Here is a 27,762-nt window from a genome sequence, read left to right on the forward strand (position 1 = left end):
GTAAACAGTGAGGAATTAACTCGCTAAGCAATCCTGTCTACCGGGGCACAATGGATCTCCCTGCAGCTGCTGCCGTGCGCGATGGGACTTTCTTCTGTACATAAAGCAAACCTTCAATAAAGATAACAGTTCCCAAGCCGGGCTGAGTGCCACGGGCGCTTTGCTACAACATGAAGCGATGTGCACATCAAATTAAATGGGCGCAGCGCTCAAACGAGGCACCATTTTTAACAAGCGCTCGCCATTCCTGCTATTTATTTTTGCATCTCGCTTTCACTTTAAAGTGAAAGCCAAATGCAAAATTAAGCACGCGGCGCCATGTCTCCTTTTTTTTCCGGCCCAATCAGAGAGCTGGACTGGCGCCTGCAAGGCAGCGTGACAAAGCTTCTGATAAGAAACTTTATCACGACAGCCGTAATGCAGGCGAGCCAGTCCGGGTGGGCCGGAACAAAAAGCCAAAGGGAGGCAACCAAAAACCCTCCTTTTCAATGGGAAGCTGACTCTGCCCAATGAAAATGAGGGGCGGGGCTTCGAGTCCCATTCTTGAAACTGACTTCATGACTATAGCTCTCGCAGGCGAGGAGCGCATGCACGCTCTAACGCCAGGCGAGACCTAAAAAAGTCGCTTTCAGTGGAAGAAGAGTGCAGTGGCGTAGCAAGGTTAGGAGGTACCCGGTGCGGAAAATTTCTTGTCACCCCTGGCTTGACAAAATGGCAAAAATATGTGTTTAAAACAAATATTTTTGCCATTTTGTAACCCCCCCCTCAGTGATGACACCCGGGGCGGCCCGCACCCTTTGCAACCCCCTTCCTACGCCACTGGAAGAGTGGGTCTTAGGAATGTAGATACTAGGGGGTTTTCCCAGTCGAGTGTACAGAGTACTCTTGTGTACAGAATAGTTTTGTATTTAGAGGGTGTAGCGAATAGCTTATGTAATGTGTGTGTATTTGATATGGGACAGAGATCAGCAATGCTTATATTGTAGATAATGAATGATCTGTGAATGCTGAGTGCTGAGTGTGAATCCCGCCGTTTGCACATAGGATCTAGAGTGAGTGCTATTTTACACATGGAGAGGCTGGCGAGCCAGAGTTTAAAAAAAAAGACACACTGCACAGTTATTAATGTTGACACAGAAAGCAGGTAGTTTTAAATAGAGTTCCATATTAGTATCATCAGAGTGATGATGTACAAATAAGACTATTTTAAGTAGTAATCCCTGCGGTATCTTGATATAAAGATTGGACAGCAATGTACTGATGAACAGTGAAGAAATACTATTGCTAGTACCATTCTCCCATGTGAGTCTGCAGTACGTAAGGTTTTGATGTAGACATCACACGGCGGCAGGGGACACCATTCTATGTTATTTAAAAGGCATAATTTATGATCAAGAAGGAAGAACCCTCTGTGCTGTACCAGTACTAATGGACAATGAGGCAGCAGTCATGCAACATCCGACAAGGACAGGCGGTTTGCAATAGATAGGGGCAGGGTTAACTATCTTGACAAAATTGAGGAATTATGAAGCTTAAGCATAAAGATGAGGGATGAGGGAGGAATGAACGAGAAGATTAGATACCCCATGGAGTTTGATACATTAGTTGTAAACCTTTTTTCATTGGCAATAGAATGAATTGTACTTGAGGAGTTTGAATTACACAACGCCCGGTAAAGAACCTTTGCTTTTAAAGTTTCTATTTACAAATCATATTTTTGATTGATGACAGTTTTGATATGGGACAGAGATTCATCCTAAAAAATAGTTGTTGTCTCAAGAGTGCTTGCCCTCTGTGTGAGTCTCAATTTTAGGTTTGATGCACTTACACATGCAAAGTCGAATCTGTTAGATTTAAACTTCGATTTTAAAGTAGTTGCAAAGAATTTGCAGGTTGCAGGACAATTGTCATTTTACCATGATGCAATCGGATGTTCAGCTGATGGCCCTTTATCAATGTTTATGGGGACTTGTCAGGGAGAGTTTAATTGGTTGATCATTTAAAACAATATCACTGGAAATAATATTGCCCAAGCATACATTAACAAAGATGTAATCTGTAGGTCGAACAACATTTGTTCAGATTAATTTAATATGAAAAGCGAGGATGTCGCTGAGGTGGTCAACAAAAAAACACAGCAGCCAATGGATTAAAGCCACACCGCCTGTTGTAGTCACAATTATTTTTTCATTGATTATTACAGTCAATGTTGCGCACCTCAAAGGTACGCTGTTTATGGACCATACAAAACAATAATATGCACAAAAAATAGAGAGGCAACAATATTTAGACAATGTAAACAAAGAGTCTTGTGTCTTCAATCTTGAAGTCGAATCTCGCTTTATTTATTTTCTTTTTTCAAGCCAGGCACATGCAGCCAACGCGTTTCGTCCTTAAACCAGGCTTCATCAGGGCTAAGTGGTACCTGAAGGTCTTTCCCGTCGAGAGTCTATTGAACTAAACCTCAAAGTGTAATGAGGTCATAAAAACACGATCCTTTATTCTCAAATTACCACACCTCATGTCCTAATGCACGTATCAGTAGATGCGTTACTCGTTTTCGAAGTTGATTCATTAACATTATCCACATACGAACAAATCCGTCTGACAGGATCGTGTTTTTATGACCTCATTACACTTTGAGGTTTAGTTCAATAGACTCTCGATGGCGAAGATCTTCAGGTACCACTTAGCCTTGATGAAGCCTGGCATAAAGGCAAACGCGTTGGCTGCTTATGCATGTCTTGAAATAAGAAAATAAATAAAGCGAGATTCAACTTCAAGATTGAAGACCCAAGACTCATTCTTTGTTTACATTGTCTAAATATTGTTTCCTATCTGCTTTTGTGTATGTCGCTGACGTGGCTTGCCTTTTGCAAAAATTGGAAAAAGCCTTCACACAAAGAAGACATAAAATCATTCATGAGTGAAAATATGGAAGGTTTAAAAAAAATAGGTGTTGGAACAGACATTACAAAGATCTGCATAGACTGCACAGTCGAATAGTAAATATATAACAGCATGACACTGAGAGCAAAAAAATCATTGTGGGAGACTGATAGCTAGGACTGCCTTTGACACCGCAACTAACTAAACTCATTGAAGGACCTTTTCATTTTTACAGTTACAGAGGGCAGTCTGATTCTCTCTCCGGAGCTTTGCAATTGAGTGGCATTATTCCTTGACAATACAATTATGACCAGTTCGTCCTGGAGAGAGGTTCATTGAGGAGAACCCTCCATTTGCCAGGTTCATCGTTATCCCATGCCATTTTTTAAGGCTAATGTGTTGACTCAGGTGACAAATCTGTTCCGCATCAGTAATGTTAATCTGCAATGGATGCATCCTGGAGTCCATTAAGCAGTTTGTCTATGATTTAGAGATAGGTATACAGATCCATATATATCCATTTCTAACTTCCCATTTGTGGAAACATATTCAAGACGGAGGATGGCAAGCAAGTCCAGTCTTTAGTGGATTCCAGTCAGAATGTATGCCCGAAGGGGGACAGAAGCAATTGTTGATTTTTATCGAAGAGCCACTCTTAATGAGAGATGACAGTTCGCCTACAGAGTAAATCATGTGGGTAATATCTGAGAGATTTCACATGGTGTACCACATGGTGTACCACTCTTTACTACTCACGTACCTGGAACATCTGATGGCCTGCACTAGAATGGATTAGTTTCTTCCCATGGGAGAAACTAAAACAACTTAGGTTCTGCCCGGTCAAGGTGCAAAACTCTAACTTGATCTACTTTGCACCACTGTGGAAGATGCAAACTAAGGTAACTCCTATCATGTATCTCTAAAACAAAATGAGCAAGCCTCAAAGCCTTGCCGACCCTGGCAGACCTTGTGAAGGCTGCATGTTTTATGACAGGTAGTGGAAAGGACTCTGTATCAGCTGGAATATCAACTGTTTTCAAGTAATTAAGGTCAGCTCATGTATGATAACAGTTTGTTCCATTGAGATCTATTTATAGCTTTAAGGTTCTGTACATAGAATGATAGTGAAGCGGATTAATATACAATAAGAGAAATAAATACTGTTATCATACATATTTAGATCACAAGCCTGCTAACTTTTACATTTATTTTGGGAAGTTGCCTTTGTTCTCTGTATGCCAGATGCCACGTAGGAGTGACATGATAGCTGTTCAACAGAATCAAACGGCATGGTTTGATGAATGTGTGATGTGTTGAAAACTGTAGATTTGAATCTTCAAGCTAATTGAATTTATGAACTGTTGACATAGAAGTTTGCTTTTCCACAACGAAGAGAATTCCTTCATTTCAATTAAAGGAGGACTACTAAGGGGGCATCTGTCCACAGGATGCAAATTCTTCTGAGGTGATAGCGCTACGTTAATGCAATCCAGGCACACGAGTAAATAAGCATCACAGAGACCAATTTTTTGTTCTTTAGGATACTATGCATTGCATGGTTAATTCTGTGGTTCTTCCAAGTAATTTAATCTCTCAGATGACATTATTAAAGCCCTGTCATTGGGATTCATGACATAGTCAGGTTAATAGGAGTGCCTCACTTACTTGATAACCCCCTGGATAACTATATAAGATAGCCATATCTAGCAACCCTGTACAGAGTTCAGGGAATTCGTTAAATAGCTGTGAATTGACAACATAGGGTAATTTGTGTAGGTAGTTTATTTGGTCTGGGTGTTTTACAAATATTCTCCTGGCATCCTGGAGTTAAGTGTAAAGCTATGATACAAGGTTGCAAGGCAAAATGAAAACACATGGAACATAGTAGACTGGACTTCTAGGACATTGATATGGAAGAAAGACACTCCATTTCCCATGATTCTTGTTTCGGCGTTTGATAGGAAATACTTCAAAAATGTGTTAATGTTTGGCAGAAGCCAATCTATTGAAACAAAGTAGTAGAATTTACCACTCAAGTTCAATGTCAATGAACTTCCAGCCTAAGCATATTAAAAATAATTCTCCCGTTCAACTAAAACTGCCACTGTGTAGCTAAATGTCTTTTAAGGTAGGACAGGTCATATAGTGTGCTAAGGAAAAATACAAATTTGCATTTTTTTCCTTTTATTACTTAGCTAAAATAATAATTTAAAACAGTTTGGCTAAAAAAAGAGTTTTTGTGTTTTTTCAAAAAAGATCCTGTTGTTGGTGCATCCCTCTATATCTTATTTACACAATATTTAAATTGACATATTAACATCTAGTAGTACCTCTTTATAAACAGCTCACAAATATTCTAAAAAAAATCATTCTTTGCAATGGTCTATGTGCGACTGATATGTCCAGGCATGGGTTCCATGTTCACTGTGCCTGTGTCACCAAGCTGCACCCAAATAAAGAGCCTCCAACTAGGGCAAAACCAGTTTTGAGTTGCTTATGTTCAGGCACGGTAGGGACCTGGCTTGGCAGTTTGGGCTAGACTGTTTCTATTGGAGTAGAATCAAGGCTGATTTGCATATGGATGGGTCTAATCTGAGTTGGAATTGTGGGTAAAAAAATCGACTACGATACGGCCCAGAGTAATTACCAGTGATTAAGACTACTTCAAGCTTCACAACCATCCCTTTTTTTTTCAGAAGTCTGTCATAATTTGGACGGTATTTCCAAAAATAGGCCCCGTGCCCAGTGTGCCACTGGAACCAAGCTACACCAGAGTGAAGAGCACCAGCTAGGGCTAACTGGTCTTGGGCTACTTGTGTTCCGATTTGGAGAGGACCTGGCTTGGCAGTTTCGGCTGGACCGTTCCTACTGGAGCAGGATCAAGGCGGACGTGCATCTGGCTGGGAGTAATCTTAGGTGGCATCATAGGTAATACAAATTGTGTACGGGTATGCATCCCTGAGTAATTAACAGTGCCTTAGATTAACTCAAGCATCCTAACCATCATTTTTTAATTTACTTCAGTGTGATGCACTAAGTGTGATGGAAATGCCCAGACGTGCGTTTCGTGCTCACTGTGCCACTGAAACCAAGCTGCACCAAACTGAAGAGCCCCAAATAGCATGAAACCAGTCCTGGTTTGCTTGTGCTACAATTTGAAGAGGATCTAACATGGCAGTTCGGTCTGTACTGTTCCTATTGGAGCAGAATTAGGGCTATTTTGTGCATTGCTGGGTCTAATCCCAGGTGGCATGGTGGGCAAAAAACAATGGACTGGGATGCAGCTCGAGTGATTACCAGTGGCTGAGAATAATTCAAGCATCCTAACCATCACTTTTTGTTTAATTCATCTCTTCCTCTAAGGCAAATATGTCATCCTCTAGTGTAGCTGATGTTGCTGGACAGACAACTATTTAGGAGAATGATGAGATAGGCGATTCCACCTCAGCTTCTGATAGTCCAATCACCAATGTACACCTAACAACAGGAAAAAACCTCTTTCCGGATGTCATTGTTGTAACAGCCTGTCTTACTTTTATAAAGCGTCGAGGCATGTACTTTAGTACAATTTGCCGTAGCCATTTGGGTGATCAGTCAGTTGGCATTCTGTAATGTTTGACTCGTCTTAGGGCCTGATTTAGATCATGGCGGATATCCCATCCGCGAAATATAAATCCCATAAGATATAAGAGGATTCATATTTAAACTGACGGGATATCCGTCACCGTTGTGGCGGTGTAATCCATCCACCAAGATCTTAATCAGTCCCTTAGCATTCATATTTTACATTTAACAGAGTAACTTGTGTGTGCAATTAATTTACTGTTTCATTGTGCTGAATGTGAGTAGTGTATGATTTTATTTCAGGTCTGCTATTTGCAAGATTGACAGCTGGCTCTAAGAATTCGGATTCCTTTTTCTAGTCTGCTGTCTCAGCATTAGGGTTAGGGGTGAAGCCTGGTAAGCCTGGAAATCGCAGGTTACACGCACTATAATGTTATCTTCCTGTATTTGCTACTTGTGACTGCCAGGGTCTTTTGTGGCTAAAATTAAGGACACATCAAATAGATTTGCTTGCTGTTTGTCTGTGTATTATTTAAACTACTATTTGTGTGACCGGGTAGTCATGGGGAATCTAGGGTGGCGTGTGAGCTCTAATGAGGAGAAGGAGAGGAAGGAATATGGCACTGGTTACACCCAGGTCTGCAGTGGCACAGCCCAACAAGAGGTACGCAGGGCTTGGGAGCACTGGAGTTAATCAGAATATACTTCAAGGGAAGGGACCTGACAGAGGAGATTTAAATGGCTCATTTGAACCATAGCTGGTACACTGCTGGCCTGAGAGTTGAAAGCAGCAGAGGAGAAGCGGAATCCCTCCAAGTCTCAATGATAATGGATCTTTAGCTCTTCATGAACACCAGAACTTTGCATTCATGGTATAGTGAGTTTAATCAGTGGCTCTGATTTTGAATACAGTGTTGTATAAAAAGCTGCTGTACTTCTGTTCTCTGCTTCCAATTGATATCGTCAATCTCACAGAGCAGATCCATCACGCACACTTTCGTCAATATACAAGATAGTCTCTGGCTATGAACTAGTTGTTAGTGCGATTTCTGTTATACCCGGCGTACTTCGGTGTGAGTTGCATGATAGAGTGGGATTAGTACGCACCTGGTTGGGCCAACCCCTAGATCCCCAGTGTGAATATTATAAATATAGTTAAAACAACAGGGGTCTCCAGCCTTTTCTGTACTGAGAGCTACTTATCTTCAATGAAACGCATTGAGAGCCACTAATATTATTAGTGTTGTATAATCTCAGTCTTGTTATATGTATATTAATTCAACCAAGCAAAAGCTTTCTAATTTAATAAGCTGGGCTGCACCAGGTGAGCTACTCTGGTAGTTGTAGAGCTACAGTAGCTCATGAGCTACTGGTTGGAGACCACTGATATAATGTATAAAATGTATATATTTACTGGGCGGACTAGACTACTGCAACTGAATATGGTGCGTCTGAATATCTGCTTAACAGACTGCACAGAGTCCAGGTGGCAGAAGCCAAACTTGCCTTGAATATACCAAGATTCACCCACACTTCATGTCTAGAGTTAAGATTTAGACTTCTTGTCCATGACTGCACAGACGGTCAAGGGCACTTAGGTAGCCACCCCCTTTCTTCTGTGGGCTTCGTACCTTGAATGTTGATTGCTTGTGACCTTCAGCGTTTTCTAATTTAGAGAGTTTAGTGGTCCTTTAAATACCTATGATGGGAATCCAGTCCACCACATCTACTTCAAAACCATCTAAAGAAAAGCTGGTAGTGAAAGCAAAGTCTTATTAATAGCTGTTAAATATTTAATAAACAACCCATCGCCCCATATACCATTGAAAACATTAGCTAATATTAAACAGTTGGCAAAAATAATTCCAGATGAACTCATTTACAGATTACCTCTGGGAAAAATAAGGGTGTCCTTTGACTTTCAATTTTGATATGAACAGCTCTTCATCCTCTAGGTGTCTTATAATAAAAATAAGCCTTTGTCGTCCAATCAGTATGCTGATGACATCCAACCCTTCTGTAAGGTGTTTGTGACAATCTCTATCTAACTTCAGTGACACTGCGGAGATGCCAGCTGATCCTGGATGTACAGTCAGGCTGCAAAATATATTCAACTAAAATATGTTTCTTCTTATCAACAGAGGCAAGTGTTAATCTCATTTAACAGACTGGCCAAACTCCATGTAAGTTTATATCCTCCCCCTTATTCATGCCAATATCGCAAGGATCTTGGCTTTCTACATTTACCGACCATTCTCTTTCAAAAGGCACATACAGTAAGTCTCTTGTGATGAATTAAAACCCACTTTCAAGTCTGCCATTCCACTCCATACTACAGCATATTACCAGTTGCAAATTGCTTTGTATAATCTACAAGGCCATCCATACCAGCAAACCTCTGTTTGTAGCCAAAAGACAGTAACTGTGTGTCTCATCTGCAGCAAAATCCCGATGGTAGAAATTCACAAACGAAAATAAAAGGTCTGAGCATTCTTCATAGAAGACAGAAAGTTTGAGAGCCTCGGTCATGATCCACAATGGGAACAAATAATAAGGATAAGAATTGACTCGTAAAATAACCTGCGTACTCTCCAGCAGCCTTAGAGAATAAGAGCCAACCTACATATTTCATGCACCACTTGGGAAAAGGGCCTGCAACATATTATGTTTCTTTGCAATATCGTCTCACAACATATTGTCTACTTGTAGAGTTTTCTGAAATAAAAGTAGATACAGAGATCTCACTCAGAATAGTTGCATGCAGCTGAATCTCTAAAATACTAAAGACCTGATTTGGAGGTCGGCTGGAAAACCTCCAACCACTGGTCGGAGGCTTTCTGAGCGACATCTAAGGTTTAAACTCCGACCGTCGTATTCCAATGACGGCGGTCGGAGTTTAAACCGGTCAGTCAATCCGACTCTGTTCCGACAGACTCAAGGAGCCCGTCAGACAGTCGAAAGTTCCTCATAATCCCTAACACACGGCGTTTCCTCCGTAGAGGTTATGATGACACTTTCCGACAGCAGTTCCATGTCTGCCTATCTGACATGGAAATACTGTCGGAAAGATTCTTTGAAGCTCCTAGCAGGGCCCCCTTGCCGCCTGGCCATCCAGTTGTAGCCTTGGGGGGGGCACCTAGGGAGCCGCCCTCCACATCCCTGCACTGTGTGGCAGGCACCAGGAGGTTTGCAAAAACAGCAATTTTTCAATGGGAGCTTGTGCTGCGGGCAGTTTCGGACCGCCGCACAAGCCCACATGTTCCGACCCTGACCCCCTTTCAGTCACATCTAGTATAACTTGGACCCCGCCACACAACAGAGCTTTCTACAAAAAACAGTTTTTTGTTTGAGATGTAAGTGGTGCGCGGACATCGCGCATTAGTGTGCCCTACACACAGATATATAAAAAAAGAATCAACGCCGTGACAAAATAATTTCACATCGTTGGTTATTATGCATATATTTAAACTTCTGACGGAAACGTATTTTTTTCATACACAATATCCGATGTTAAACATAGCTTGAGAAAACATCTGCTCCATAATAACTAACTTCACCAGTTTTATTTTTGGAACAGCGTCATTAATGCTAACTTTGCATGTTGGTTTGAAATGAAAAGTAATTGCTTTCAAGCTGGTTATCCCTTCCACACTATATTTAGATGCTTGTGTTGAAGAGAACAAAAATAGATCCAGCTACTTGACAGACGAGGCCCAGGACTCTCCTTTTACTGTTTTTACTTCATAGATTAGCCAACAGAAGGCCCTGAAGTTCGATGTTCATTGGGCTTGCAAAGTTGCTGATGCACAACTGACCTGTCTTCTCACATTTCCTGGGAAAGGGGTTGATGAGATGAGTGTAAACATTGAATGTTGTAGACCATTCAAGCATTTGTTTCTAAATTAGAGCTCGAGTACTCGCCACACTTCAATAAACAACTCATTGGCTGTCACAACACATCATTTCTGGTTCCACGAAGTTTAACATTTCGGACTTTGTTTGGCAGAGTGATTTTTCATAATGAAGGAGCATAAAAGTGGTGCAGTGTTTCATAAAGGACGGCCAGTATATGGTGGCTGAGTGGTAATGTAAACCCATGCTTTGTGTCTCATGCACAGCTTCATAAACCTGGGTAACCAATGCTGGCTGGAAATATGACGGTTCATCTCAGTAGCCCTGGTTCTCACTCTACGCAGCCATTTTCTACCACCGCAAAGCAGGGCTCACCTGTGCTGGCCCAGGTCTACACATAGTGATCTGAGTGTGCCTCTGCGGACCACAAGAGATCTTCGTGAACTTGTGTCAAATTATGCAAACATGTGTGCACATTATAAACCTGTGTTTGTCATAGAGGACCAATGCGCACGTTTGTGTAATGCTCTCCCAGAAACCAGGAACCAACTGAGTTGACTTGGGAGGACCTCAAAGGGCCCAAGACTACCTCCTTAGAGCCAACTCCTATGTGAACCTGTTGCCCCTTCTGCATGCCCAGGCACAACTCCAATCCCTAGAATGCATCATGTTAGGATTCTGTCTGACTTCACAGATCTAGGTCTACCTAGGAGGAAATGTTTCTCTGGTCCTAAGTGCGCTAATCTGGAGTTGTGTTTGCAGACCTCAACTACTATTGGTGGATACTAACATTCATTGGTAGAACCTGTTTTATGTCTGTTTATTTATAACTTTGTATGTGCTGAACAGCTTCTTTGACACAGCTTCTGACTGAATTCTTTAATTACAATATTTCCAGACAAAGGTGAATCTAGCAAATTCTGAAGACATGAATTTGGAACAGACCAAGTACCTAGTTCACAATTATGTAATCATATTTAATTTATTTTGTGAAATATGTGAAACTCTGTAAAACAAAAACCTGTGTTTTTTAAATGTATGAGCTGAGTTCAGCAGACTAGGTGTGCAATTCCATGGAATTCCAAAACAAATGTAATTTTAAAATCTTCACATTGTCAATGAATCATATCTCATTTTATGAACAGCCCAAGCCACTTGCTACTCTGACTGAGGTTTACATCCAGGGTGGGCTGGTGAAACCAAACTACATGCTGGAACGTGTGTCTGTTTCCTGACCTCCTCCCCCCCTGCACACAGGGTACCCTTTGATATTATGAAGTGTCACAAGTGAGGTGGGCGGACACACCTGGGGTTCTCTCAAAATATCTCCATATTCAAGAACCCATTAAATGTGGAGTAAAATAACTGACCCACCAGTCAGTGTTGGGTTTAACTACAATCAGTGGATCATTTTAGGCCCACAAACCTGGTGAGATTTATACCAACTATGATTTTTTTGTTGCAGCCAAAGAGGTTTACAATAAAAAAAATCGTCATCTGGGCAATCGAATCCCCATTGCCTGCCTCGTTGGTGCTCACTAGAAATCTAACAAGAAGCCAATACAGGCGTCTTCTGAGATTGTAATGCTCAGTACATTGTTATTTGAATTTACACCTTCTTTTACCAGTTCCCAGTATTTCTTCATATCTTTTGAAGCTACCACTGTCAGCATCCTATCCCATTTTACTCTAGGATACTCCATCTTCCTTTAATTAATTGAGCATACACAGTTTTAGTTTTCCGTATATATTACCATTTACTCATGCTCCCTTATACTTCTTTAGTTTCCTCAACTTCTTTTTTATGCCTTGACAGTGAGAGTTAAACCAGCCGGTGGAAGAAGTTCTTAATCAATTATCCATGTGGATTGTAAATTCCTCTTTAGAAAAACCACCAGACATTCAACCACCTTATTTACTATCCTGTTGTACCAAACCAGAATATTTTTCCTTTCAACATTGTCATTTCCAAGGTCTTCAGTCAATTGCATACTGGCTAGTAAAGCAAGGAGTTTCTCATTTATGCAAGTTGTCAAGCGTCTTGGATAATCAATTCCCAAAGGCACACTTTTACCTATCCTGGATCCCTTGGGCCTTATTTATGAGCCCTTTATGATGCCGTTGCATCACTGTGAGATTTTACTACGCAACTTCTGAGATGCCACTGCGTCAAATCCTTACGCTTGCTTCACAGCAGGGGCAAGGAGTGACGCAGGCCATTTCACATGGGGCTTGCTATAAGTGAAAGGACACATTGCTGGAGTTGTGTCGGTTTTCAGACACACCCCAGCAATGCGCCACTTTTGCGCCTACAGATACGTCAGGAATACTGACGTATCTGTAAATCCTTGCGACATGGAGCGCCATACAGTAAATACAGCGCATCCATGGTGTCATAAGGAGGGCACACTGAAAACTGTTGCATCGCTGTTTTCACGCAGCGATGCAACTCTTTTCATATCTGAGGCCCCTAGTTTCAACCCCGTATATAGGGGCAAATGGTCACTCCCTCTCACCATCATGGTCTGAAAATGATCACACAGATCGAAGAATCATAATTGAATGAAACATAATTGATGAGAATTTGCAAGTTACCTATGGAAAGGTTTGACTAGCTGTACTATCTTCTAGATATCTACGTTGCATTCAAATTAAAGCAGCCTTTTGAATGGAGAGCCTGAGTTTCAGTAGTTGTCCTTCTACGAGGTCAATTATATAAGCAAGCTTAAGTAATTTCTGGTCCCTTGCTTTCAGAAAACCGTTAATTCAAAGTAACTGGAAATTGTAGATCATTGTTTCTACAAATGAGTGGACACGTTGCAAGAACGCATTTGATTTCCGACTCATATTAAACTTGTAAAGCATTAAGAAGTTCCCACGGGTAGTCATGGTAACTGATAAAAGTTGTAGCGTAGCTTGTGGTTTAGGTTTGTAAAACTAAATTACTGACTATGTTAGGTCCATAACTCCTTCTATGTATTGATATTTTGGCAAAGTTCCATGTATTGGATAAATTATGCCCAAAAGACAAATGGAAGATATTGGGCATCATTGAATTCGGCATAGGAGACATTTGTGTTTTCAATGTCAATCTTCTCATTCCATTACACATGAGAGTTTCTTGCAGCTACAGCTAGGTTTATGTTTTTATAAGGTCTTACCTGATAGGGCAGCTGTCTGCAAGTCTTACTGTCATATACAGAGTAACATATGTGTGTATTGACTCCTCCGCAGAGAAATATTTTTCTCCCACCTCATGCTACTGGCTGTTTGAATGTCTCTTGCCTTCCATTGGAACACATGAAGGACTATTTTATTATTAAAAAAAGTACACTCAATCAATCATTACAAATTCAGTTCTTGATGACACAAATGCATTACAATGCAACCACATTAAGATGATGAACGGAGCGCTAAAAACTTTCAGACAGTCATCCCCAGTCACTATTAGATCTGGGTTAAATCCATCATCGTTCTGCTCACTTCACCACCCCAGTTCAGACTCAGCCATATGAAAACCAGTCCTGACCCTGCTCCTCATGGGAACAGTGCATTGCATACATAATATAATATTGGTTTGAATTTTTTTTCACAGAATACGTTTTTTATTGTCATTGTTATTTCCATGTACGGACTCGTATGTGAGACTGACCCTACCAAGGCTGCCTTTTTTCCAGCCATTTTGGGTCAGGCAAAGATAACAATTATTGTACACCCAAAGAGAGTTAGAGGATTTAAACCATCACATATTCTCCTTATACATAACACTGGACCACAAAAAAGGTTTGATGGCATCCTGAAAATTCAGGATGATTGAGACATAGTAGTCAGGATTCATCTGTCATTTTTGAATTTTTAATCTTACACTGGGTGACAACTAATGAAGGAATTAACTTTAGGTTCATGCAGAGGTATTTGTGTTAAAGATGAATTCTAGACTTTCCGATAATACTTACTATGACCTTCCTCGTTCAGCAGTTGAGTCCACCCTCATAGTACCATCTTATCAGGAAGGGATAGGGTCATCTATGATGAAGCATGCCATAAGAGTGTGGGGGTGAAGCTTCCTCATCCTTACTTTTCTTTCATGTTCAGGTCTTTGCAGAAAAGATATTAACTCTTACCGTCATCAAAGTTTTGTGTTCCTTTGATGACAGACAGTTTTCCAACTCCCTGGGATCTCTCATCATTACCACTGGGACTGAGTATTTTTATTAATCTTTCAACTCTCTGTGGCTTTCCTCACTGCTTCGAAGGCAGAGTATTCATTTTATTGTTTAAGCTTCTAGTGAATTCTCATCATTACCCCTGGGACTGGATGTTTTTTCCCCTTTTATTAAGGGGATGGCAAGGAAGTATTTATTACATTCCACAAGGCAATAATGAATGCTCCTTTACAATACATACAATCTTTGTTTCGTATAGAACAGGAAAGAAGGGCTATATTGAAAGCTCTCTTGCCTTCATTATAGTAATCTTTTTGTTTATATGTGAAATGAAAGTCAACTGCCAAGGGAGCTGTAGGTTTTTTCAATATTAGAGAAACAAAAGCAGGGTTGTCATGAGGTCTTTGCTATTCAACCTTAATTTCATATATACACATAAACAAGATTATAATAAAGACAAGAGAGCATGCAATAAAGTCCTGATTTGATTTCTATGTGAAAAGAAGAGTCAAAGAGCATGTTACCAGGCCAGATATTAATGTGCTAGTACATACAAGCTCTGCCAGGCACAAACGTTCTCTTGTTATTGCCTGTGTTTGCAAGCATTACTATATTAAAGCCAAACCTATTTTTTGATAGTGTTTGTTTTGGTAAGGCTTAGATTGACAAAATAGAGTTCATAAAATAGTTAAAACACTGCCAAAAGACATAATATTGCCCAGAAAATATTCTGTACACAAGGACAAAATCACAGTAGGAGAAATTAGTTATATCTTGTGTCTGCAGAGCAACGGAGGCAGGTGCAGTTTTTTTGGAAATGCATGTTGTTGATGCAAAGTTAATTGTGTGAGTTTTGTTTTGTTTCTGGTTTATTCATGAATTTCTTTAGTTCCAGGTTTGGTAGCAGGTTTGGTAAAAAAGATAGTATCCTCCTGCAGCTTGTGGTCTGCATACAGGGAGTTTTTAAGAGTTGTGCTTACAAGTTTTGGCTTAGTGTGTTACTGGTTAAAAGTGCGACTCTGAATGGTAGCTTGGGAAAGTGGAGTATATCTGTGTGCTGTTTTGAGGCTGCGTACTCTATGACCAAGCTCTTGTGTTGCAAAAGTAGGAAAGGCGCATTGGATATATCACTGGAATGTGGATGTTTTTGTTGTTAACAAGGGGATCAGTGTGTTTTGTGTATGCTTCGATTGTGGAGAAGGTGAATGCCATTTCACATAAGAGTGGCAGTTGTCACTAGTCATGACCTGTATGCTACTCATGAAGACTAACCAAGAAAGCCATTAACAATCACATTAACCAGTGAATTATTTATATCAACTGCTGTACTAACAACCACCTCTAACACGTTGGTGACTTCATGTTTACTTTCTACTTTCACAGCCATTAACCCCTTCGGTGCCACGCCCTTTCCCCCTCCTGTGCCGGGCGTTTCATTAGTGGGTGGGGTTCATGACGAGATAGTCTCGTCATGGGCACAGCGCGACCGTGCTCCATGACGAGACTATCTCGTCATGGGCACAGAAGAGGTTAACATTGGAACCTAATACTTGGCAGAAACCCGCAAGAGAAATACTAAAAGTATGACGCTAAATCCAGGTATGAATCTGCTAACCCATTGTATTGACTAAACCACTAACTCTGCATTTCTGTGGAGTAGCGTGCTACCTGTGTTCAAAGCACGTCAAAGCCTTGTCAGAGGTTGTAAGCGCTGTATAAATCACTGTCCTACACCATACTATAGTTAGCCCTACATATTGGGTTGACGAAGGGGCACCAATGGGTGATATCATTAGTTTCAAGTGGACCACAGTATCTTGAAGAAGGCGATCTACAGCACGCTCCTGGAAACACACTTAACGTCTTCTCACAGCAGATGAACGTGGAGAGGGCTTGGAATGGATGCAGCCATTTAATTAGATTCCTGTTCCTCTGACTCTCTTTCTCTCTCTGTCTCACTAAGATACTAACTCTGGCATCTATTTTTGGATGCACTGATTAGAAAATTAAAATCACTTTATATAAATAGCAGAGCCATGGTATACATGCTTCGTCCTCCTCGCGTGCCTAATCTTCCGGGAACACTGAATCTTTCTCTCTGTTACCATTTTACATTAATTGCAGTGATCCAAAACTGCTCCTGCGTCAAGCAAATAGGTTAATATGTAGATATTATTAGGAGCTAATAACTGGTTTAGTCTGCTAATCTCCCTCTTTTTGTGATACTATGAACTTCTGTTTCCTTCAGTTTTGTACTGACTAATATGCCGCTATTTCTCTCATACGCCATCTACGTTGTGTATATAAAAATGTATTGGCAGGGACACGCACTGACTACCGCAGACGTCAAAAATGTTTCAAAGGAAAAAGTTAGCATGTAAACAGCACAAAACATTACAGTTTATGAGTGTCAGGGACTATCCGGGACCATGTCAGGAACACAGTCAGGGACTTGAGGTAGGACTGGGGACTTGGTAGAAAATGTACCGTGCACAGAAAGAGTAGCACAGCGCTGCCCAGGATCACACATGGAGTCAGAGGAGGTAAAGGGATCCAAAGGGGAAGCCTGTACAAGTGAACAAGATGACTAAGACTCAGAAAGGAAGGGCACTCACAAGGCAATTCAGCATTCAGACTAACTACACCCAGGACGGACGTGCAAGACATATATATAATACAACATTAACAATAAAGGGAATGTGGGGTAAAGCACTCAGGAGCTCCACACGGTAAGACTGAAGCTCAGTAAGTTTCTCACCCACAATTGCTGTTACAGATACTGACTGCAAATACCCACATATAGGATATGCATGCAAAGGCAGGGTCTGTGGAGCGTATACCTATGGTGATGTTATAAATGTAACTCAAAGACAATACTCACAGTGAACAAGAAACACCACCTAGGTAGTCAGCTGTGCCCACGGATCCTGGCGATCAAACAAGAACACGCAAGGCAGCAACAGCAAGGTGAAGAACTAAACACAAGCACAATAGACAAGGAGCTAGCAAGGAGGACTGCTTAATAGGAAAGGAAGGAAATCACAGGACACACTTGGCAGAAAGCAGTTGAACATACAAGGTAATAGAAGCAAGACAGCAGAATAGAGAGACAGCAAACTAGGAACTGGAACCAATGAAATGGGAGAAAGGCAGGGACTGGAAAAGGATATACAGACGGGGAGGCTACAAGGGTATACTAGAATAGTGCAGGTTAAGGAATCAAGAAAACAAAGTAGCATAGAAGGCAGTGCTGGGGCAGGCATAAGAATTGCGCTAAGGCTCAGGAGTCAAGGTAGCACTGCAGACAGTGCTGGTTCAGGAACAGGGAATTACTAAACCTTCAGGAGTCAAAGTAGCACTGCAGGAAGTGCTGGTTCAGGAACAGGGAATTACTAAACCTTCAGGAGTCAAAGTAGCACTGCAGGCAGTGCTGGTTCAGGAACAGGGAATTACTATAGCTCAGGAAACAAAGTAGCACTGCAGACAGTGCTAATTCAGGCACAAGGACTAGCTGTGGCACAGGAATTCTGAAAACAAGGATATCAAAAGATCAGGAAACACTGGAAACAGGGATATCAACGACTCAGCAAACACTGGAAACAAGGGTCGGTCTCACAGCTATAATGACCAACCTTGGCCTGAAGGGAGCTGGGGCTTAAAAAAGCTCACAGTAATCACATGCATCAGGTGTGAGCAGGCTAGCAGCAGCCAGCCACAGGTCAGCTGAATTCCTCCACCCATCCATGGCCTGCAGGAGAGGAGACGAAGCAGTGAGCAGGGAATTCTAGGTAGGGGAGTTCCAAACATGAGTAGGCTGGCTTCAAGTATGAGCAGGCTGGCTTTCACAAAATCTGGCATGGATTGGGAATAGATGTCAATTCTCAAATAGTGTCCAAATGGCTGGAAGTCAGGATATGCATGCAGGGGAGGGTCTGGAACCGTATTAGAACACTGGAAAGTCCCACTATGCGGTCCCCTGATGGTGAGTACTAGAGCACAGGGAGCAAGTTGTGACAATGAGATGCAAAGTAAATTCACAGGGCAGGCACGAAATGTATAAAACAAAAGGTACATGCCATTCTGTCCCCATCTTTCGTCAAGGGTCGAGTTCTCTAGAAATACGTTAAGGTGCACAAATGCAACATAAAATATAACCACAGCTTCGCAGACATTATGTTACCTAATGCTACGTTGTGTTAATCTGTTGGCATTTGTTTAGAGCCACGATGACTTTTGTACGGCCTTGTGGCTCTGTGGACATACTGGGGTAACTTTCAAAATGTTTTCTTTCCCACTCTATAGTAATGTTTTTCCGGGTACACCCTGTAATTCACTCTCAGCTTGATGACAATGCCCTATTCATTGAACTGTAGGTCTGTGGTTTTGGGGCTGTAGAGGCGCTGCCAGGTGGATTTATTGATTATTTACGTATCGCCTACGTCGGTAGAAATGCTTGTTCCCCAGCAGACAGGGAGTGTTTTATCAGCTCGTGTGGATGGAGCTGTGCTTGATGCGCGTGCAGGGTTCCACCTAATGCCTTCTGTATTTGTGATGCATGAGTTATGTTCTTTGTAATGTGATATTCATGTATAGGAATGGGGTGTCTCCACAGAGGTCGGTGTGTCGTGATATTTGTTGCAATAAACCGAATGTGTGAGGGATGAGCTGTCAAATTTGATTTTGTGGCTCTGTGGGTGATGTTTCACGGTAGCTGGTGTAGTAAATAGCCCTGTGGGAGCTTTAGATAGGATGTACTGTATGAAGATAAATAGCGTGTCTGCAGTGCCTTATCTCTGTAATTTGTTTTGGGAACGGTTCCTGACATTTTGAGTAAATATTCTTGCGGGTGTCCGAGTTGAGATTGAAACTTTAAATTAAGCCACCTCTGTAACATCTGTGACCCCGTGACATCAGAAGGACAGAACTGAACCGTGTGCCCCTTTGAACCTTAACTTTTTGGTTCCACAATTTAATACATTTTTCTGTCAAACAGATGAACTGATGTGAGACGTTATTATGAAGGGTTTGAGGACACAACTGCAACCAACAGGTCTAAAAAGAAGAATTATAAGAAACCAATAGGAAAGTGCTGCTCATATTTCACTGTAATTCATAATTTACTGATTCTGTCAAACGTCTTGACAAAGATTTAGTTTGAATTTATGACTTTTATCTTGTCTGAAAATAATCCAAATATATGAGCAAAATCAGTGAAATAATGAGGATTTGCCTTTTGCTTTATTCCTTGGGCAGTCAGTGCTCATGTCAGCTATTATAAGGAATAAAAAATTGTATTTTTTTAAAAACAAACTTGGCCATAAGAGACATGCTATTAATTTTAAAAAGCTTTGGCAAAGTAGATGGGTATGGCCTAGGCAAGCCTTTTGCAAACATATGTAACATACATTACATGTGTAGTAGTAGTAAAATATTTTAGTTGTGTGGTTAATAAAAAGCATTCCAAAATTAAAATGGCAAATAATTTGGTCTCAAGATGTTGCCTAAAAATTAGCTAAAACAAGTTGATTTGTAACGCAAGCATGGACCAGTTAATCAAAATAAATTCCAATAAACTATAAAAATACAAACTTTCATAATCTGGTAAACAGTTTTAAAACCTAATTCATGAACCTCATGAACCAGCCAATTAGTTGTGGATCATGTACCTTCACGCGTTTTCATTGTGATGCGAATGTGGTGAAGGGGAGTACCCATGGAGTTTCAAAACTGTCACTAGTCATGAGCTTTATGCTAGTCATGAAGACTAACCACACAAGCCACCATCAATCACAGTGCCCTGTGAATTGTTCAAATCAACTCCTGTACTAATAACTACATTTTGCAAGTCGATTACTTCACAGTTACTTTCTACTTTCACAGCCATCAATATTTAACTTTGGAACCTAATCATTGGCAGAAACTCACATGCACAATACTAACAACATGACACTAAGCCTAAGCATGACTCTACTAATCCCATTTTTTATTAACTTATCCACTAGTTTTGGTTATTTTGGATAACCCAGTCAGATTTTGGTTAATTTCATTTCAAACATGCAATAACTGCTTTATTGCATTCTCGAATTTCTTTACAGATGAACGCAGGTGTCGAATAGCAGCCACAGAGTGACCTGTGCGGGACAAAAACAAATAATTAAAAGAGATTTTAATTTATATCTACTCAATCTGCCAGCTCAGACGTCTAGTAGGGAGTGTAAGTGGAACCTCAGATGGGAGAAACTCTGTTTTAGATCATAAGGTATGGCAAATGAAATTTTATGCAAACGTAGAATAGGAGTCTGCAATTATCCATACGTGTTGTTTTGCTCTGATCCTTTCTGTGTTTAGTATGTAAACGACAGGCTTAACCTTAGTAGCTACCTGTTTATGTTATACTGCATACTTGATTTCCACTCAATTTTGACCTACAAATCAAACAAGGCAGAATGAGTCAATTTGCGAGGCAAAATTTTGCCTCACACCAGTGGGGTGCCATTTTTATCAGGAGAAGTGCTGGTGAGCTGGGTGATGGAATTTCTTTGTCTCCCTGCAGATTTCAGAACTTCTCCTCACAGACTTGTGAGGAAAATGGTTGATTTTAGCCAGCCTTTGAAGTTCACAAGGCCTTCTGGGTAAGAAAACATAGTGGTATACATACAAGTGACACCTCCCTGAACTTCCCCGAGTGTCTAGTTTTCATAAAAGTCTGGGTCTGGTAGGCTTCCCTAAATGCTGGTCGAACGCAGCCCCATGAACTACGGTTACTCATATTGTCAGATTACAATATCTCCACATAGCATTTTGTGGCCTTTCCTGTCATGGGAGATAGGCCCAGTCACACAAATGGGGTGCCAATTTTATCAGGAGAAGTGTGGGGACACAGAATAGTAGTCCATTTGATATTATCAATGACATTTCTCTCCTTTTTTTGTTCTAAATGTAAGCCATTGTTCAAGAAAGAACACATTTTGCAAACTGCTATCTGAATCACAAGGTATCATGGGCAATCCCAAATTCAGAGTTGTCCAAATAATTAATGTTCGTAAGTCATTATCTTGGGCACATTTAAAAAAAGTATAGGTGCCCTTCATACCCATTTTTCATTTATCAGATTTTGTCATATTGATTGATTCATAGTCGGTACACTATAAAACATCATAATAAACTGAAGCTCAGTTGTTGGCTCTGGGTATGACGTGGTTGTAGACAATCTACAAATACTGTATGTTCCTGTAACCCCGAGGGCCTGATGGACATAACCGTATTTATTACTTATGTAAATTGACCATTGCACAAAAAATTACAGATGAAAACGTTGTCACCTATTTCTATTCTTTACTAGTTAATTTCTTTTTTTTAATGATTTCAGTGATTAGTTTCTTTTGAAAAACAAAGAGTGCTTTACACAAAAATCCCATTACTGAATTCTGAACTGTAGCTACCTTTCAGAACAGTATAGCTTTCCAAATTCACCCATGGGTTTCACTCCAGTTTCCACCATAAACAACAAGTGGGTGGGGTCCATAAAAAATAGGAAAAATCGACTACCACTGAAAATACGCAATAAACATGGTAACAAAATGATTTATTTTACAACTCTTCCTTTTTCTGAAAGCTAGTCAGATGGAAATCTTAGCCCTCTGGTTAGCTGTTAAATCCCCAGCATGTGGGAAAAGAGAACACAACTTTGACCTGCATACCTTTTCTGGAAAAAGTTATAAAGTCTTAAGTGATAAGTGCCCGAAACATCAATAATTGCACAGCACTGGGTGGGGAAAGCCTCAGCAATTAAGGAGTTAAACTTATAGAAGGGATTGAGAACATCGGGTTAATGTACCTGTATTTGACTCCACAGTGCGAATTCCAAGTGAGCTTGGGCCTGGAGTGGACTCAGATAGTCCCTGTAGCAGCCTATAATGAGAATTTCCCAGAGAAAAACAACCAGACCAAAATTCAAGGCAGACACCAGCTTGGTGATTATAACTCAAGGTAGAGACTCCATGGAGGAACCCAATAGTTTCTTTAACAAGAGGAGAAATATCATGGTTAAGGCCAACGCTTTCTGCCTTAATGAGCCTAAATGAGCCTCGTGCCCTCCTCTTTCATAATATGTAACTCCCAAGTATTTATATGCAACAATCTTTTCAGATGACTCACTATTCAAGAAACACTTGCCAGATGTAATGGTTTTACAACCAGAGATTATATTTTTGGACTCTCAGCATTGAAGGTTAATGCATTAGTTGCACAATAATCACTTAACACATTCAAGCCCCTCTGTAAGCCAAGCCTAGTGTTTTCAAGAAGGGCAGTATTGTCTGGATATTGTAGGATGGGCAGAAATATGGTGCTAAATTTAGAGGGAAATGCATTGGCCCTAGAGTGGCACTCATTTAAATCGGCCATGTATAAAAGAGTGAGCTGGAAAGTTGTTCACCCACATAACAAATACTTCTCTAGTTAGACTTGACCATTTAGATCAATTCGGTTTTTCTACCATGATAACATTACCTTTATTGGACTTTCTTTCAGGAAAATCATCGGAAAAACTGGAACACTGTAGAGCGTGGTTGCTTTTTAAACGAGTTGGTCGGTTTCCAAGCAAGTTGATATGTTAACATTTACGAGTCTTAGAAAATTATGGTCAGAGTTGAATGTATTTAATTCAATATCACATTTCTGCGAGTTGAGAAATGAGTATTAGTCGCAGGGATGTCAGAAATGAAGCAAAATCGAAAAATGCAAATTACATATATGTAGAGAGAGAGAGGGCGAGAGATAGAGACGTAGATATATATGACTGTAAAAAAACTAAGGTTAAGGGGACAGTAAAGTTTGGTGAAAAGGTCAATTAAAACATACAGATTTAAACAAACAAAACGTCTTAATTTCATCAGGTCCAGTTATCTCAAGTAACTGTAACGTGTGCCCTAAAGTAACTATAACTCATGCTCCACCATGCACAGTGTTGTCCGCAGTGATGTAATTGCAGAAGTTGCACTGATGTAATCAGTGATGTTATAGAACTTGTCATGTGTGATGTAACATGTGAGGTAAGTAGCAGTGCAGGATGAGGGTATGAGTTATGGTTACTTTAGGACACCCATCATGCCACGTGTCATGTAACATGATAAAGAGTGTCATTTTAAGTAAGGCCAACCAACGGAGTTTGTCAAAGGAAGATGAAAATATAAAAAAGCGGGCCTATTGGCTTTATCAAGGGGTCAGCACATCAACATATATAAAACGGACCTAGTGTCTTTATCAAAAAGTCACCAATAACTATATTTCAATGTATATGATATAACTTTACACATTACAATGTTAAATAATAGTGCTTTCAAAAAATACTTTAAATAAAGCGTTAAAAAAACATGGAATATTAGTTTTTTGTTTAACCTTTTTTGAGGCCACAAAATGCAGCCATAGAACAGACCAGATGGGTTCCCCACACTCCAGCTGAGGAGCACACAGCTCCAGCTTGGAGTGCTTTAAAAATATGACAAGCTCTCTTGGGGTCATAGATTCAATGTCTGAGGAGAGTTACTGCAGTATTTGAAATGTTGTTATGGGGGCTTCTGTGCTCTGTGCAGCCACCCCACAACATTTCAAAATAAGCTTGGTGGTGTCCCGTACCTTCTAGGAGCATCACCAGCATCAACAGATATTTTTTGAAAAGCTCCTAAATGTATTAAGAGGTGCTACCCAGCTGGAGCAGCGAATCAGAAATGAGAGGCTACTCCACTCATTTCACATTCACTGCTTTTTCTTTGCTATTTATTTTGTATTATGGGTAGAAGGCATATGGCCCCTTCCCCAAGCCATTCTGAGACCCGAGGACCCCACCATCTGGGAGCAGCGGGAGCCTTGGGCAGCAGCAGAGGGACCAAATTCTACGTCTGGTAAGGTAGCTCAGTGAAATAATGCATGTGCTGCAGAGTGCTGAGGTCACCAAGAGGTGGCAGGTTTCTCTCGATAGCCTTTCATGGTTTCTGCAGTGTGACCACCACCCACAGGACTTGAACGATGTCTATTATTTCCAGAGTTACAATTTGGGACCGAGCCGCAGCAGGCGCTGTACGAAAAGTATCAATACAGCACTAACTCTGAACTGTCCTGTGCCTGTCTTTCACCAGTGGTACAAAAGGGGGTGGTGATGGACGGAGCATCAGAACCAATCAAACACTCACACCCAGTCAACAGATCTGGGTTTAATCCATCACCGTTCTTTAGCCCACTCTGCCACCCCAGTTCAGACATGGCCATATGCAAATCAGTCTGACCCTGTGCCTCATGGGAACAGTCCAGATTCACACATTTCAGCACACGCCTCACCTTTTAAAGAGGTGGGGGTGTGCGTGCCCCTTCCAAAGCCTTTTCAAGGCCCCGGGGACCCCGTCCCCTATGGTTGAAAACTTTTTAATAGGGAGGAAGGTACGAGGCCTCTTCTCCCCCAGCCTTCTGAAGGGCCACCGGGATTCCATTTCTGACGGTCAATGCTTTTTTCCTTTTGGGGAGGGGTCAGAGGAGCCCCCCTCCCCGCAACCCTCAGAAGGGCCCCTGGGACACCATCCCCCAGAGCTGATGCTTTTATTTTGGAAAGGGGCATCCAGATCCACTTGGACACTGCGTTTACCTGCCTGCAAGAGCACATGCAGGAAGAACTTCAATTCCTTGTCTGCACTCTTATGGTCATGGAACACAATGTTGTTATCGCCAGGCATGAGAAAATAAAAGTAGCCAACCCCAGTGGGCCCAAGGGCTCTCATTGCTGTGGGTGTCCCAGGTGGTACCGGGGCACCCATGGCAACTAATAATTGCTTCAGACCCGGGAATGTGTTCCCCGGGGCCATGTTATGGCTTGGGGGGGGGGGGGGGGGACTACTCACACACCCTCCCCTTGAAAAGCAAATCAGCCCCAGGGATAGGTCCCCTGGGCCTTAAAACAGCATGGGGAAGGGAGCACCACCCCCTTCCTCGTTATATGGGATGTGACCCCAGGTGATGTGGTCACCGACCCCAGGATTTACCTCACTGCTGTAACATGATTCCGCTCCTTTGGTCTACAAGAAGTAAAGCCTTAACCGTTAATATTTGGCTTATATTTTAGAAAACAAGAAGGAAACATGAAGGTAAAGTTTTCAGAAACATTAGGCTAAATGAGTTATCAACAGACTTAACATGTTAATGCAACAACTTCTTAATCACTTGGGGTTCGACTCACAGAGAACCCCTGCCCTCATGGCTGAGGCCCCGCAGTCATGGTGGGGGCCTGCAGTCATGGCGGGATCTCCACAATGAGAAACTGCAATGCGGAGGTCCCTCCACAAGTGCGGGCCATCTCCATGATGGCAGGGCCTCCGTCACGAGTGCGGAGGCCCTTCGTGTTTTTGTCTCTCCTCCGATCCTTTTTTGGCTTACTGCATCCAAAAGTAATGGCTCTGAACATTCTTAGTTAAAGAGCTATGACGTCATATAGAAGCAGTAACAGGTGCTGCTTAGACTTATAAAGTCAACAATTCAACTACAAAGCTCACCAGCTCATTCAGGCAAGACCCTACCTGGGGCTCAACGTTACATCACTTGAGGCACTTCTGGTGGGCTGGAGGAGAAGCGAGTGTAGGAACCAGTGTGCCGAAGGCATTTTGTCCTCATTCTGAACTTACCTTCTTCCCCAGTGCTGAGATCTCAGATGTCAGGGAATCAACATGACGATGCAGGTGCTTATTTTCCTCCTGCACTTGTTCCAACATGAGCTGGTCATTGTTCAGTCGCATTTGTAGCTCCATGAGCTGCAACACAAGTTTTGGTCTGGTTAGCAAAGAATGACAGGACTCATTTTTCTAAGCAAGACAACAATACCAAATCACCACTGTTGCAAAATTTGAAGGTACTTCCAAGATCAGACAAACCTCTAAGATTTGCTCAAGTTCATTTATCCTTTATTGAGGAATTTCCAGTTGACCATTTGTACACTGTATCCACAAGATTGTGTCCTGAACATCCACTGTGCTGTGCTGCTAGAAGAAAAATTCCACTTTATTTCAGTAGCTTTCTGAACATGTGTTAGTGGTCGTATGGTTTCAACCAATATACTTTTTCAGCCATATAATTTCTACAGCTTTTTTGTCCACTGAACACATAGGACTTGATCAGTAAAAGCCATATTTGTTAGAAATTGGGATTAATTCACCAGGTCAAATGTAGTCCAAAATCAATGGAAAATGCACATGGAAGGAATCACCACAGTTTGGCAAACTAGGTGACTTACACATTCCAACCGGAACTGTCCGGTGGAGATGAACACAACTGCTTGATAACAGCCACAAAGGAGAGCAAAGATGCAATCGAGGAACTAGAAAAAACACATGACAAAAAAGTACTGCACATGACAGTGCTTTGAATCAAACACCTACGAAGCAATTTCAAACTAAAATTTGGAAACAAAACCAAGTCCAAATAAGCTTTTATTTTGATCAAAGCACGAGCAAATCTTTATATTAAACACAAACTAACATTTTAAACAAGAAAGTTTGCAAATTACGGGAAGCGGCAACTGTATCATCACAACTCTGGATAATAAAACTACATGTTAATACACACGTGCAGACTCATTAAAACAAGAATCACCAATCCAACGTAAGTGCTAAAACAGTTTGGAATGTCTTTGAATTGTCGATGATGAGAATCTGCAAGAGCTTAACCCCCTCGATATGCAGCATCACTTGACTAACATACTTATTCCATGGATGAGAAGGAGGATTAGAAGTTTTGTGCAAATGACAAAACTCTGGGACATCATCGTTAAATCTCTAAGCAGGGTCACATTTATTCCACTCTCCCCCAAAAAATAAAACAGAAACCAAGCCTTATACACAGGTGATGCTATCCAGAGACTCACCCCCAGACACACCGATGGTCTTCAAGGCACTATGGATCATCATGGATGCATTTAAACCCTGTGAGGCAGGAAGCTGGGTCAAAGCCCATCTCCCTCCTCAGAAGATGTTGTTTTTGGTATTGGAGTGGGGAGCTAGTTGCTGTTTGTGGTAGCCTGTACGTTCCCTTGGCATGGTGCTTCATTGTGGTCGCGGTGGAGGAGTTTGTATAGGTCCAGGTATGAAGGAGAATTGTTTTCAGGGGCCTTGCCTTAGAGCCCAGAAGTCAAGAGCATCGGTAGGTTGGTGACCATTGTTAACAGTTTGTATTGTAGTAAGATCCGCAGGACAGGCTGTATACGTATTATTATGATATGCACCATAATGTGTGCGGATGGTGGTGCATCATTTGT

General features: G+C 41.3%; 1 protein-coding gene across 2 annotated transcripts in view; it reads right to left on the reverse strand.

The window, feature by feature from the left end:
* LMNTD1 (lamin tail domain containing 1) overlaps positions 1-27,762 on the reverse strand; it is a 1,465,565-nt gene that overhangs the window by 997,114 nt on the left and 440,689 nt on the right. For both annotated transcript variants that reach the window (XM_085652774.1, XM_085652773.1), the window contains exon 7: positions 26,138-26,263. In XM_085652774.1, the coding sequence (XP_085508900.1) occupies positions 26,138-26,263 (126 nt within the window). The remainder of the gene's footprint in view (positions 1-26,137; positions 26,264-27,762) is intronic.

Source organism: Triturus cristatus, chromosome 4_1 (genome assembly GCF_964204655.1).
Source record: "Triturus cristatus chromosome 4_1, aTriCri1.1, whole genome shotgun sequence".
Taxonomy (NCBI): Eukaryota; Metazoa; Chordata; class Amphibia; order Caudata; family Salamandridae; genus Triturus; species Triturus cristatus.